The 14,190-nt window shown below is 51.9% G+C and overlaps 1 protein-coding gene across 1 annotated transcript; it reads left to right on the top strand.

Moving 5' to 3' along the window:
* The first annotated feature begins 12,191 nt into the window (after positions 1-12,191).
* FZD5 (frizzled class receptor 5) lies at positions 12,192-13,922 on the top strand. The gene has a single exon (XM_009955083.2). The coding sequence runs from the start codon at positions 12,192-12,194 to the stop codon at positions 13,920-13,922; it is 1,731 nt and encodes a 576-aa protein (XP_009953385.2).
* Positions 13,923-14,190: the final 268 nt, after the last annotated feature.

Below are 14,190 nucleotides of genomic sequence, written 5' to 3'. Positions count from 1 at the left end.
CAGGGCTTCTACACAATGTACCCTGGACTCGGCACACTTTCAGCTCTAGGCTGTTGCAGCTCTGCTTCTCACGTTGGGCTCGCAGTAGGCTTCCCTCAACATTTTGGCTGCAGGACCAGACTTTGCAGCTGAGCTCAGTGTTTACATGTAGAGGACCAAACTGAAATGCCAGTCCCAATCAATCAGAGCACCAGGGAGTTTAGATCCAGGCACAGTGCCTGCTTATCCATGGGTTTGCAGCTCCAGTTTGTCCTCGCTGCTCATTGTCTCTGCTTTTCATGAGGTTATGGCAGATTTCTTCTCCAAGCCATTCTGGTACATGGTACCTGTTAGTCTTGCTGCAGAAAGCTCTTCCACTAGAGGCGGTTCCTATGTAGTTGTTCCCTGGTTAGATCCTACTGCATGGGAAGGTGTTTTCCTGCTTTTTCCCAGATGCAGAAGGTAATTAATTCTTTTCCATCAAAGCATTTAGCAAAAGTGTTCCCCACCATAGCAGTCCCACAACTGTCCTGTGAAGGGTAGGAGAGTTACCTGCTTCCTGACCCTGCTCTGGACAATGCTTCTCAAAAATCAGCCAGCTTCAAAAAAGAGAAGCATCTCTGTCAAGAAGGGACATTTCAGAGCCCTTCAAAAACCAGAGTGTTGCTGCCAGCCTGGATTGCCTTGCTTTCCCTGATACCTTCTCTGAGGGAGCTGATATGAGCTGTTTGGAAAACAGGTGGGTAGGTGTTGAGCGCTTCAGCATCTGACCCCACATCTCTCAACTGTCTGAATTAATTTTTGAGCCTAGGCAACTCGATGAGTCTTCCATACTTCTTTCTCAGAAGTATGGCCTGTTTTTTGTCCCAGATTTTATCTTAAAAGCAGTGAGTAGAGCTGAAATCTGTCCCTCACTCGTCAGATACATCAGCCTCCAAACTTCAGGGCTAACTTCACACGGGGACAGCTCTCAGATTTCGTGGGTTCACTCCAGCTGAATCTCAGTGCGACTGGATTGGTCCCTCCCCCTGAGTTCTGGGAGGTGTCACAGTGGCAATAGACAGCCTCAGTCCCATGGCACCTGATGTCCCTTTCATTCCTCCGGTCCTCAGCTCAGCTGGTGCTGGAGGTGTTGCCCAGGTGCATTCCCCCTACTCCCAACAGCACTGCTAGCTCCTACTCCGTAGGACTACTACCTACCCCAGCAGAGCACTGTAGGACACCCCATCCTTGTATCCCACTGTCTTTTTGCAAAAAAAGGTCTTTTTAAGCTCAATTCAGTAAGAGGTGAGCACTCTTTCTCATATGTGTACCCAGAGCAGAGCGCTGCAGCACCAGCAATCCCCTTGGCTTTGTGTGTGATCTTTTCCCATGAATATCTCAGTGGTGTCCTCATCACATGAGCTCTTCAGCCTCTGGGATGGTGAAACAGCCTGGGACATTGAGATGACCCTTTTAGTTTGCACATCTCTTGCTCTGCATAGCTACCCATTACATTTTTTCACTTTACCCTTCTCTGTAGGAATCTGGGGGGGACCTTGGAGCAAACTGCTCAGGACTGGCAGGGACGTGCACACAGGAGAGACGGAGAGCAGAGCATATTTCTTGTTCCTCACACTCCTTTTTATTGACCTGCCTCACTGATTGGAAAAGACCCATGTCCCCCCCACGGCCCCCTCTTCCTCCCCAGCCACACAATTGTCGCCGCCAATTAGTGCATTGTTAGGGCACACAATGGCGCTGTGGCCACTGGAATGGGCTGCTTTTGTGCGTCTCCAGTCGGCTGTAGGGGCAGTCAAGATTCATTTAGGGCCTTACACAACATGGACAGAAAATACTATCAGAAAAGCAAAAGCGGGAAAGAAAAAGGGGGAGAGAGAGAGAGAGGTAGCAAGGCAGGGGGGTGGGCGGCGGGGGCGGTGAAGTCTGCTATTCAGGGGTTAGCCCAGCCGCATGAAAGGCCCAAGAAGCAGTGCCACATTGAAGACGCCCCTTGGAACACAAAAAGGAGCCAGAGCTTAATAGTAATTAGTGGGCAAACTGCAAAGAGCGCCATGGCTCTCCAGTGAATTGTTCTACGCTTACTGCCACTGCTGCCCCTTCCCCCTTCCTGCCGGATCCGGACGGGAGCAGCTTGGGGATGGGAATTGGCAGCCCTCCTTTACCCACCACGCTCTGGGGAGGCCTCATCTAGCTGTTCTTTGTGGCAGGTAAATTGGATTTTGTTCTCTCAAGCTTGTAGCAAATTACAGGAGGTACTTTGCAGCCAGAGCAGGGCACAGGGATATGGTTTTGGGATCAGCACTGTGCCTATGTCAAGGACCTTTAAAGCAGCCCTGTCCCTTTTGCAACCTGGCACGACACACCATACAGCTGGGCTATGCTTGTCCACAGCCTGTCCCTCTTCCCTTAGCAGAGCTTTGGAGGTCACTGGTGGTGTTCTCTTCTGCTTCTGTTGTTTCCCTCTTTGCTTGTAAAATAGTCACCTGTAGAGGTTTTTATGATCTGTTTAGGGAAAGGCCTGGTAGAAACTGTCAGCTCAGTAGCAGTCAAGAATCTGCTTAGGCTGATGACCAAACCTTGCCCTCCCTTCTTCACGGAAGTCTGCACAGTGCAAAGAGCACTTGCATTCACCCCTTTCCCCTCATTTCTGCACCAGCTCTCAGTCACACTAGGGCCTTCATTGGTACATATAGAATTTCTTAAAGCACATTTTGGCCCAGCACGGCTTGGGCTTTCCTTGGGTAGCTGCATTAATGTGCAGCTAAATATGTTTCATCTCTACTTCTGTAGAGATCAGCTTGTTGCTGTTATCAGTCTCAGCTCATCTCCTAAACTGCTCATACTAGGTTTACTCAGGAGCTTATGAGCCCAACAGTTAGCTGTGTCTTGTCTCAGGAATATGCCAAGTTGAAAGATCTGCAAGGCAGGTTTGACCTCACTTAAATGTGCTTAAGTATTGAGGAGAAATTCAGGCATCTTAGCCCAAATGGAAACTACACAGAGACACAAAATTATGAATAATTCCATTTATGTTGTCAGGGAATCTAAATAAAATCTATGAAAGAACACTGCAGGGCCTGGTGGTTACTTCGTTGGCTCTTCTCAGTTAATGGATGTGCGTTTCGGCTGTCCTTGGATGCAGGGGTGCTGGAACAGGTGCTGATCTTAAGCACAACCACACATAACCCCACAAGCTTAAACTGAGCTCTTGTGGATTCAGCTCAGTATAAATTAGATCAGACACCAACTGACCAAATTTAGCAGTCTCTGCTGGAAATGTTTCCAAACTGCAGCACATGAAAGCGATACACGCACACACACACGTACAGTTCTGGACCGCTGTCTTTCTCCTGGTAGAGACTGAAAATACCTCCTAGTTTCTTCTGTCAGCTACAGGTACATCACTTTCCTTTCTCTAAGATACCCAAGCAAGCTTAGGAAATGCAGTTGCTGCTCCAGTACCAGTCTTTTTCCACAACCTGGAAGCCACAGCCACTCTGTATCTCTACAAAATAGGTTTGATTGTATTAGAACAGTGAAAATAAGATTCACAATCAAGACTTTTGGTCCACCCAAATCCCATCACAGGTTTTACGTGAGGCTGAAGGCAGCACAGCAGGCATCAAGGACTCGGCTGGCTTGCTGAGGTGGCTCCTGCAATGCAAACATGATCAGGGAGCTCACAGTGTACGTGTCTCACAGATTGAGCTGGTTGAAGGCACTGTCTCACAACACAGAACGTGTCTGTCTCTCACCAGCCACAACATGTTCTCTCTCTGCTAATTAGCAACATCCCTGACAGAGTCTCAGCTGAAAGGATTACACTGTCTTCTCACCTTGCCCTCCCCCTTCCTCCTCCAAAGAGGGATGTTTAGTCCTGTCAGGATGCAGCCTGGCTGGCCCAGGTAAGGAATTGACCTCGTTACCCTCCAGACTGCCCCTCTACCAGAAAGGGATTTTGTCTCCAGGACAATGTCTGGCCCTGACTGAATGGATGCTCAGCCTTGCATCCCTGCAGTGTAACACCAGAGGTTGTCAGCCTAATATGCTCTAGTGGAATGGAAACAGAGCAGCATCTGCAGCAGGAGACAGAATGGTCTTTTTCCAGCTCAGGACTGAAGGCTTGATTTCCCAGCTCTGTGTGGCCATAAGTCAAAATCACTGAACTTTTATGTCTGCAAAAGCTGGGAGAATTACCTGTCCTTTCTCCCATTTTTGTGTTCTTGGCTGCTCAGCCTGAGACCTGTTTGTACTGCAACTATATTCAGCACCTAGCACAGTGAGGGGCAAATAATGAAGTTGCGTGGTTGAAGCTTGAACAGTAATTTCTCTGAATGCACCCAGTGGGGTCCTGTCTACCTCATGACAGTGTAACAGCTGGGGGTCTGGCAGTGCCAGCCTGTGGGAGGCGAGGAGAAGGGCTCAGCTGCTCCCTTGTCCCAAATAGTGGAACAGTTAATTTCACCAGCATAAGGGAAATACATGCAAAAAGCTGAACCAAGCTACTCCACCCTTTTCATGCCCTAAGGAAGGTGCTGGCCTGTGTGAACCCCATCTTTGCAGTGGCTGTGCTACCATTTTTGTCAGCTGGTTGCTTATAGAAAATCAGTTTGATTGTATCAGTTTGGTAAAAAGAGCCTGTAAGAGGACTACACAACCTGGTCATCAAAGATTTTTGGCAGCCCTGCGCTAGCACTTGTGGAAGGAGTGAAAATATTTTGGAGCACTTCCTTGCATCACCAGGACATATCCTAAGCAGGGTAACATCATTGTGTACTTGATGTTGCGGCACATAGCAATATGGTACCAGTTTTAGAGAATAGATTCCTTCCTTTGCCCAGCAAATCTCTTCTCCAGTTCTATAACACTAGTCCCTCATAAAGCTATTGCTATCTAAGATTGAGCTCTGTGGATCACTTGCTTGTGTTAACTCTTCAGGTCTAATGCCTGAATGTGAAGGTTCCTAGCAACTTCCTTTCCAAAATCACTTTGACCTGTGTATTACATTATCCTACGAATGACTTGCAGAAGGAAGTAATCCAAACATGTGTAGTTCCAGCTAGTGCTAATTGCCTTTTCATCTGTTTCTGTCTCCCTTTACTTGTGTCCAGTAGATGTTGATTATGCAGGGATTTAAATCTGTATTTCAACATAATTTTGTTTGTTTGATGTGAATGACATGACTCACTAAGCCTTAGCTCCAAATATTCCTCCAGCCCCATGTCAAGTACTTCAAGGATGTCAAAAGCAGATGTGGATGAAGTGCCTGGTCTTAGCAAGATATGCCTAAAAGGTCAGGGAGAGGGCATTATTTCAGGAGGTGTCTGGCCTTGATACTTACTGGTTCATGAGAACCTGAAAACACAGCACATGTGTGTTGCATATGAATTTTCTCCTTCTATACTATTGATGAGTGCACATACAGGATAAAGCTTTCAAATGTGTGATTTTTGATTGCCTCTGATCTTCAGTAGGCCATGTGGCATGTCATAAGGGAGTCCAATTTCCAGAGGACAGGTCTGTAACAATTTCTGGAAATAAAGATCCCTTAAGGTTGCCTCAAGAGGGTCGAGAATCTCTGCATCTGGAAAATTTTGATCACAGCATCTTGAGACATTAGTGAAGAAATGCAGTCAAAGCGGCTTATGTGTTTGAAACTTGTATTTTCAGAAAAGCCCAGACTGAACTTGAGCTGTTCTGAACACAGGCTGAAGTCACTTTTAACAGTAACGGTTGTTATCATATGTTTTTCACCAATTCATAGAATTTTAAGGCCAGGAGAGACCACTCATAACCACAGATGTTCCCACAGCAGTTTCTTTGTAAAGTCTCAGTTCAGCAGAGACAGAAAGTTTCTTGGAAACATTTCCATTTTGACTGACCAACTTTGAAAGCCAGGCGGGACCTAAGGGGCAAGCGCTCACCAGGCTGATGACTGGCTGAATTCTGCCCAGTTTCCCAGCAAGCTCCTTGCACCCCAGGATTTCCTTGTCCCTCGCTCCGGGACCTCCCCCATCCTGTGCTCCCAAGGCCTCCTCAGGCAGGGGGCTTCTAGGACTTCTCCGTGTTGCGACAGGAAACCTCCTAGCTTTTCCTGATGCTGCAGGATTTCTCAGAAGTACGGGCAGCTTGCCCTGTTTGGCACAAACTGATGTGTTTTACATTGTTTTTTAATGTTGGAATTTTCCACAAAACAGAAATTGCAAGTTTCAGCCGGCTTCAGCCCAGGCTGCCTGAGTGTTTTCTCCAGAGGGTTTTGCACATTAGCCATTACAAACTTGCATCCTAACTTCAAAGTATTTCCTCTAACCTGTCTCTTTCCTTGCTGGATTAGAAAACTACTTAGAACCTTTGTCCCTGGAAATAAAATACTGCAAATGTAACAGATAGTATTTTAATTTTGATGTGAAACAAGCAAATAGAAACAAGGTTCCAAAGGTTGTGACCTGAGGCAGGGCAGGGAAAGCATCATGCCAAAGGTGAACTGCTTTGAGCAATTTCACCCTCAAGGTCTCTCACAGCAAAGGAGAGGGCAGGAAAAGGAAATACCTATTTAGAGATGGCATTGATTGGAACAGCATCGTCTGAAGATAAAGCAAGCAGTAATTATTCTATATTATTATTATTTCATAGAGGCATTTGATAGTTCCCATGTGTGAGCTGGCTTTTGTTTTACACATGTGGTCAGAGTCAAAGCTGGTGTAAGCCAGCACCAATCTTTGCTGGGCAGGAAGCCATGCTCCTTCATGCCTGCTGAGGAGCCTGGCCAGGGCTTAGGGTTCTGAAATCTGCACCAGTGTTCAGAAGCCAGCATTTATATATATTGCATGCGGGCCCCCGGTAGGCTACAGTGGTGATGGTACCACCTCACATGCACATAGAGTGTTAGATGTGCCATGATGGAAACCACAGCTTCATGGCTGTTAAGGTCACCTTTGCTGGACATTCCCATCAGACAGGTCAAAACTCGGGTGGCTTGTGGGAAATGCCCTGCTCTCTCAGCTGGGAAATTGTCTGAGCTGCTCAGACCATTAGAGTGGCGAGCACTGGCCCCTTGGTCAAGAAAAAATCTCAGATTTCATGCTTCAAGGTTGCTCATTTGGCAGCTTTCCTGAGAGCTCAATTCACTTACAGCTATAAGCGTACAAATGTACATGTGGTACAGTCACCCTGCTTGGAAATCCCAGTGGAGCAAAGCATTTAACTCTGAAAAATACTTGGAGTAACTTCTTTGCAATGTATAGAGCAGCAAGCATTTCAGAAACAATCTAACTATGTATTTAAACAGTCATTACTGCCTTCTGGGTAAATAACACATGTTTTCAAAATGGTCTCTATACACAATAGATGCTAACACAATAAATCCTAATTGCTCTGAAGGACCCATTAGGCTCTATCAGGTCAATACATGGCGGAGGTTTTTTGAAAGTCATTCACCCTGTTGTTACATAAGCCACAATTTGAAAGTCCATAAATAAGTATTTGCCCAATGACGAGTGAGGGCTTTGCCAGGGCCACACTAATTTATCATGTCAACTTCACTATGGGGGACTGTTTTCTTTTCAAGGGCCCATGGAAAAAAAAAAAAAGAAAAAGAAAAAAAGCACGACATGGTGTGTTTCAAGTGTGTTTCAAAAACTACATATCTGAAGAGTTTCGGGCTGCAATATGCCCCCGAAGAAAATCAAATGTAAAGTTCACTGCCTTCTCCTCCTCTTGGCATTGTGTGAATCACACAAGGAGGTTTGAAGATCAGGAGTGGCTGTGGCACTGGTGGCTGGGCTGTGGCATGGCAGGGACCCTTCCTCATCCCCACCAACCCTCCTGCGCCTTTGGGCCAGGGCCGTGATCCTGCCTCTGCCTTTTGCGTGCTGTGGTGGTGGCACCTCGGGACAGGAACACCCCTTCGGTGTACCAGCCGTGCCTTGCAGAAAGGGGTCTCAGTCCCCAGGGAGACCAATGGAAATTAATTATGTACATTTTATGTGCACTTACGTCTACAAATATTAAGTGATGAGTCTGCCAAGATGAGTTTCAAGTGCAGCCACTCTTCCTGATTTTACTTTAGTTTATCTGAACTTCTGGTAGCTTTTTACAGACCGCAGGGGTTGCTAAAGTTTGTGTTGCTGTTAGAAATCAAGTTTTGCATTTCTTCACTCAGAAGATGTCTAGTTCTGTGTAGCTTTTTGAATATGACTGCAGTTTGGTATGGTTTGTTTTCCTGCAATATGTTAAGGTGTGTAATTGTACAGATACATATAAAAGAAACAGTATTGATTTAGGTTAGAATTTTCAGGGGAGTTTCAACAAGGCATCCATGGTGAAAAGCATTCAAGTGATTTAAATCTGAATTCCTGTTCCCAGTCCACAGCTTTTAAATCATATGGGCACATGAGAAAACGTTTGTCCCTGCTGCTGTTGCACTTGGGTAGGGTTCGGGTGCCAGGGTCCTTCTGCAAATGCCAGCAGCGATTCTTATTCTGCTCTGCCTGCTCACAAAGGGCTAATTGCCACCCTGTCTCCTTACCTGCCAGGTTCCTCCTGCCTGCAGGGCAGGAAGGACCTTGGTGTCTTATTTGGGAGCCCCCCTCCAGGTCCAGTTATGTGAGGTCAGTCTTGGTGCTGGGGTTTGCAGTGCTGGCAGTCTGCAGCCTTGTGACTCTCAAATGGGAATGCCAACGCTTGCCATGGGTGGCAGCAGAAGCACACCTGTCTTGGTGCAGCGTGCAACTGTGCCCTGTGTGTGTGGGGAACATCAATCTCCTTTTGTACATGCACACAGTGGGTCTGCTCTGCTGGAGCTGGCTGGGGGCTGCATCATGATGCCAAACGTGATGGCTGTCCATCTCTGCACCCACAGCAAGCAGTAAAGCACAGCCTTGCCTGTCTTGTGCTGCTGCAAACCACCCTGTCGTCCCCAGCACCCCCTTGCTCAAGCAGTTTGTTGTCAGGGGTCACTGCTAATTTGAGCATTGCCTGAGCTAGGGCAGCCTCCAGCTGGGGTGACTGACAGGCTGCCCACTGGCACCAGGAGCCCACCGGCACAGTAACCTGTGCTGGGCCCCCACTGCTCCCTTCCTGGGAGCTGGAGACTTGTCAGCAGCACAGACAAAAACAGGATTTGCTGCTCCAAGCAAGGAGGGTTGAGGGCTAAGGGTGGTGTGCTGGTGCTACAGCAAGAAGGGCAGGAGGTTCCTGCCCTGCTTTGGTACAGGCTAAGCCAAGAGTGAGAGCAGTGCTCCCCGGCTTTGTCCCTGCCCAGAGCCTGGGTTGAAAAGCTCTTTGCAAAAGTCTGCTGGGTTCTCTAACAAGGGCAAGGGCAATAGCTAGTCTTTACAAAGGAAGCTCACTTAGTTCTTTTCTAAAGTCTTTTAAAAGTCATGGTATCCTTCGCAAAAGCAGTTTGTCCAGGTGTAGGCTGACAATACAGCATTGAAAGAACCAAATACAGAAATATTTAGCACCTTTTTTTCTTGCTGCTTCTACCAGGAACCACTACATCCCAGCTGAAAATGCCTCAAAGGGTAGAAACTATGTCCATGAGGACACATGTATTGTCAGCCCATGCCCATATCCTCTGGGCTGGAGCCACGAGGAAGGGGCCTGGCTGGACTCCCAAGCAGACCTGTCTAGCATGGTGGAGCTTCATGAACACCTCTACACATGGATTAAAGGTAAAGCTGTTGCCTAAACATTTGTAAAGTTTTTTTTAACAACAGCAGCAAATTCTTTGGGGCAGGAAACACTTTCTCTTTTGTCTCCAGGGTTTGGCATGGTAGGTTTTGTGCAGGCACGGCTTCTGTCACTAATAGTGCTGGATGCACATAAAGCACTGTACTCTCGTACTGTACTGTAGACATGACTAACAAGCCTATCAACTGTACTTGCACTTACACCATATTTAATCCAGTTCTGGTTGCTCTGCTACATATTCATGGAAACCAAAAAGGAAACAGAAGCACAGAGCAAGCCAACAGATGTCTACCTGGCTCTTAATTAGATTTTATGTGTCCCCAGTGTAGCAAATACAGCATTATTTACAGCCAGGCTCTAAGAATTAGATACATCTGGAGGAGTGGCAAAACGTGAACCAGGCTACAAGAGCTGATACATTAACTGAAATGAAGCTGCCCCATTTTCCCCTTCTTATCTTCTTTCTCCCTTCCCATCTATGTACCTATTCCCCTTGTGTGTCGAATCAAACCGAGATACAGCCTGAGAGAACGCTTATAAAAGTGAAAAATATCAGCAAAAAAGAGAATTTGTGTTCTTGTGGAATTTCACCAGCATTTTCTAATTGTACAGCAGTGATGATAATAAAAAGGCTGCCCTCTGCTCTCAGCTATAATTTGGATAATCAACTGAAAGCCATAATGAAACTGTCTGTGATCGCTGGGCTGCTAGTTCACAGAAACTCATTGTTGGGGAGAATTAAAAGTTATGACTCCTGCTACAGGGATATGCCACTGTGTTCCAAAGGAACATGTGACTTGTAACTCTCTTCTGTATAGCTTGGCTACAGACAAAACTCACAGTGTAAAGCAGAGAGGTGTAGGGACTTGAGAATTTTTTTTTAAAAAGTTGTCAAGCATCAAGGTTGACAGTACCAAATGATAGGCCCGCCTGGGCTGGGTGGACTTGTAGACACAGAGGATTTTGGAGGTGGTAATGAGGTCTCTGGCCTTAAAATCCCTGAGGACTTTGGTGTTTGGTAGCAGCAGTCAGTGCTCCGCCCATAGGCACAAGAGCCACTGGCCACACAGCGATAGGCAAGGTAGGTTTTACTTCTGGAAGGAAGGCAGGAGCTAAGTCATGCTTTGAGTCTTTGCTTTCAGGGCTCTGGATGCAGTTGGGGGTATTTTTGGCGCATGAGATTTTGGGTGCCGGTGTCCCCCAGCACCAGGCCTGAATGTGAGCTATTCCTGTCTGTGATGTGCTGTGGGCATGTCTTGACTAGCAGATTCAGTGCTGGATGCGAGTACTTTGGTCCAAATTGGGCTTCCATCCACATCCAACGAGCCGGAATGAGGAGCTCCAGTGCAAGGGCTTCGGATCAGCCTTCCTCCTTGGCCAGAATAAGGGCGCCGCCCCAGCAGGTGCAGCCTGTGACCCCCACATCTGGCTGCTGAAGCGGGTCCGTTTCCCTGCGTGTCGTGGACTTGCCGTTTCCCGGAGCCCTGGGAAGGGACCGCTGCGCCGGCCAGGGTCTCTCGAAAGTGCCGGCTTCGTTCACTCGCACCGCGCTCCGCCGCCTGCCGCCTGCTTGGAGTCTGCGGCTCCGGGGCGGGGCGGCCAGCCGGCCGGCAGCCCAGGCCCGGAGCGCGGCTGCCTGCACCCTGCCAGCTGGGCGGGCGCAGGCCGGGCCGGTTCCCCTTCCCCGCGGCGGCTCGGCTTTCCGGGAGGCGGGAGCGCTGCCCGGCCAGGCAGCCGGGGGAGCGGGCGGCAGCGGGAGGCGCTGCCGTGACCCGTGTGCCGGGACTGATGCACGATAGCCGGAGCAAGGCAAGGGCGGGGCAGGGCCCCTGCACGCCCCCCTCACCCCACCCCGGGATTTCCCCCTTTCGCCCCATCCCGTTACGGCAGGGTGAGGCCCCGGCTCCTTCCCGCCGAGAGGGGCTGAAGGGCCCGAAGAGGAGGAGGCGACGCAGCTGCAGCACCGCAGACGCCGCCTGCCTCTGCCCCTGCCTCCTCCTCCAGCCGCTGCCCCCGTCCCGCCTTCCTCTTCACGCCGCCGGCTCCCGCGGGGTGGGCGGGGGGGCCCGGTGGGCGAGCCGGGGAGGAGTTGGGCTCCCCGCAGGAGAGCAGGAGCCGGCGGCGGATGCGGAGCTGTCGGTGGTTGGGCAGCACCGTCACCTCCTCACTTGGGCCGCCGCCGCCAGCCGGGCCGGGGCCGCCGCGGGTCTGCGGGTGCCGGCGGGCAGGGGTCCGCCAGGCCGCCTCCTACCGGCGCGGGGCCTCGCTCCGCCGCCGCGGGACTCCGTGCCCCGGAGCGGGCGGGGCCAGCGGCAGGGGGCCGGGGCGGGGGGCGTTCCCGGGGCGGGGCGAGGGGCGGGGCGCGGGCGCGGCGCGGCGCGGGGGCGCCCGCCCGCCCCAGAGCGCAGGTGGCGGCGGCGGCGGCGGCAGTGGCGGTCCCGGCGGGGCCCCGCTCCCTGCGCGGCGGCGGCGGCAGGTGCCCGGGGCATGCGGCGGCGGTAGGACTCGCGGCGGCGATGGGCGGCCGGGGGCTGCCGGTGCCGCTGCTGCTGGGGCTGCCGCTGCTGCTGGGGCTGCCGGCGGCGGGGCGCGCCGCCTCCAAGGCGCTGGTGTGCCAGGAGATCACGGTGCCGATGTGCAAGGGCATCGGCTACAACCTCACCTACATGCCCAACCAGTTCAACCACGACACGCAGGACGAGGCCGGGCTGGAGGTGCACCAGTTCTGGCCGCTGGTGGAGATCCAGTGCTCCCCGGACCTGCGCTTCTTCCTCTGCAGCATGTACACCCCCATCTGCCTGCCCGACTACACCAAGCCGCTGCCCCCCTGCCGCTCCGTCTGCGAGCGGGCCAAGGCCGGCTGCTCGCCCATCATGCAGCAGTACGGCTTCGCCTGGCCCGAGAGGATGAGCTGTGACAGCCTGCCGGTGCTGGGGGACACCGAGGTGCTCTGCATGGGATACAACCGCACGGAAGCCACCACCCTGCCGCCTTTCTTTGGGAAGCCCACGCGCCCGGCCAAGGACGCGGCCAAAAACCTGACACCGCTTGATGGGCAGCGCCCCTCGGGGCTGGACTGCGGCCGGACTTGCAAGTGCAAAGCGCCCCTGATCACCATCTCCAAGGAGTCCCATCCGCTGTACAACCGCATCAGGACTGGGCAAGTACCCAACTGCGCCATCCCCTGCTACCAGCCCTACTTTACCCAGGACGAGAAGACTTTCGCCACCTTCTGGATCGGCCTGTGGTCCATCCTCTGCTTCCTGTCCACCTCCACCACCGTGGCCACCTTCCTCATTGACATGGAGCGCTTCAAGTACCCCGAGCGCCCCATCATCTTCCTCTCCGCTTGCTACCTCTTTGTCTCTGTGGGCTACATTGTGCGGCTGGTGGCAGGGCACGCCAACGTGGCTTGCAACCCAGAGCACCACCACATCCACTATGAGACCACGGGCCCTGCCCTCTGCACTGTGGTTTTCCTTCTCCTCTACTTCTTTGGCATGGCCAGCTCCATCTGGTGGGTCATCCTGTCCCTCACCTGGTTCCTAGCAGCCGGCATGAAGTGGGGCAACGAGGCCATTGCCAGCTACGCACAGTACTTCCACCTGGCTGCCTGGCTCATCCCCAGCGCCAAATCCATTGCGGTACTGGCACTCAGCTCCGTGGATGGAGACCCGGTGGCCGGGGTTTGCTACGTGGGCAACCAGAGCCTGGAGAACCTGCGGGGCTTTGTGCTGGCACCACTCGTGGTTTATCTCTTCACTGGCAGCCTCTTCCTGCTGGCTGGCTTCGTCTCGCTCTTTCGCATCCGCAGCGTGATCAAGCAGGGTGGCACCAAGACTGACAAGCTGGAGAAGCTGATGATCCGCATCGGCATCTTCACCGTGCTCTACACTGTGCCTGCCACCATCGTCATTGCCTGCTACATCTATGAGCAGCATAACCGGGAGGCGTGGGAGCAGGCGCAGAACTGCTCCTGCCCAGGGGACCCCCATCGCCCCAAGCCTGACTACGCCATCTTCATGCTCAAGTACTTCATGTGCCTTGTGGTGGGCATCACCTCTGGTGTCTGGATCTGGTCTGGCAAGACGCTCGAGTCCTGGAGGCGCTTCACAGCCCGCTGCTGCCAGGCCAGGAAGCCCGCAGGTGCCTCCGTGTATGGCGAGGCCAGCCCGGCACTGGCAGGCAGGACGGTGCTGCCCAGCATGGCCTCCTACCACAAGCAGGTCCCGCTGTCCCACGTGTGACCAGAGGGAGCCTCGGTGACCCCAGCCACAGGGAGGAGAGGGTTGCAAAGACCCTGGGCCACAGAAGAAGTGGCAGCTGGGCCACTCCTGGCATCCTCAGCCCCACCATGGCGGTGCTGCCTGGGACCGAGTGTGTGTGCCTGTGGGGCACAGATCAGCCTTGGCCCCAGGCAGGGCAGGAAGAGGTGCTGCCAGCGATGTGGGTGCAGAGGGAAAGGGCGGCCTGGAGCCTGGCACTGCTGTGTATGCTCCATTTGGGGTCCCATGC

This window comes from Leptosomus discolor, chromosome 5 (genome assembly GCF_034619465.1).
Source record: "Leptosomus discolor isolate bLepDis1 chromosome 5, bLepDis1.hap2, whole genome shotgun sequence".
Lineage (NCBI taxonomy): Eukaryota > Metazoa > Chordata > Aves > Leptosomiformes > Leptosomidae > Leptosomus > Leptosomus discolor.
The sequence above is the reverse complement of the archived record's forward strand: the minus strand, read 5'-3'. Positions and strand labels throughout refer to the sequence as shown.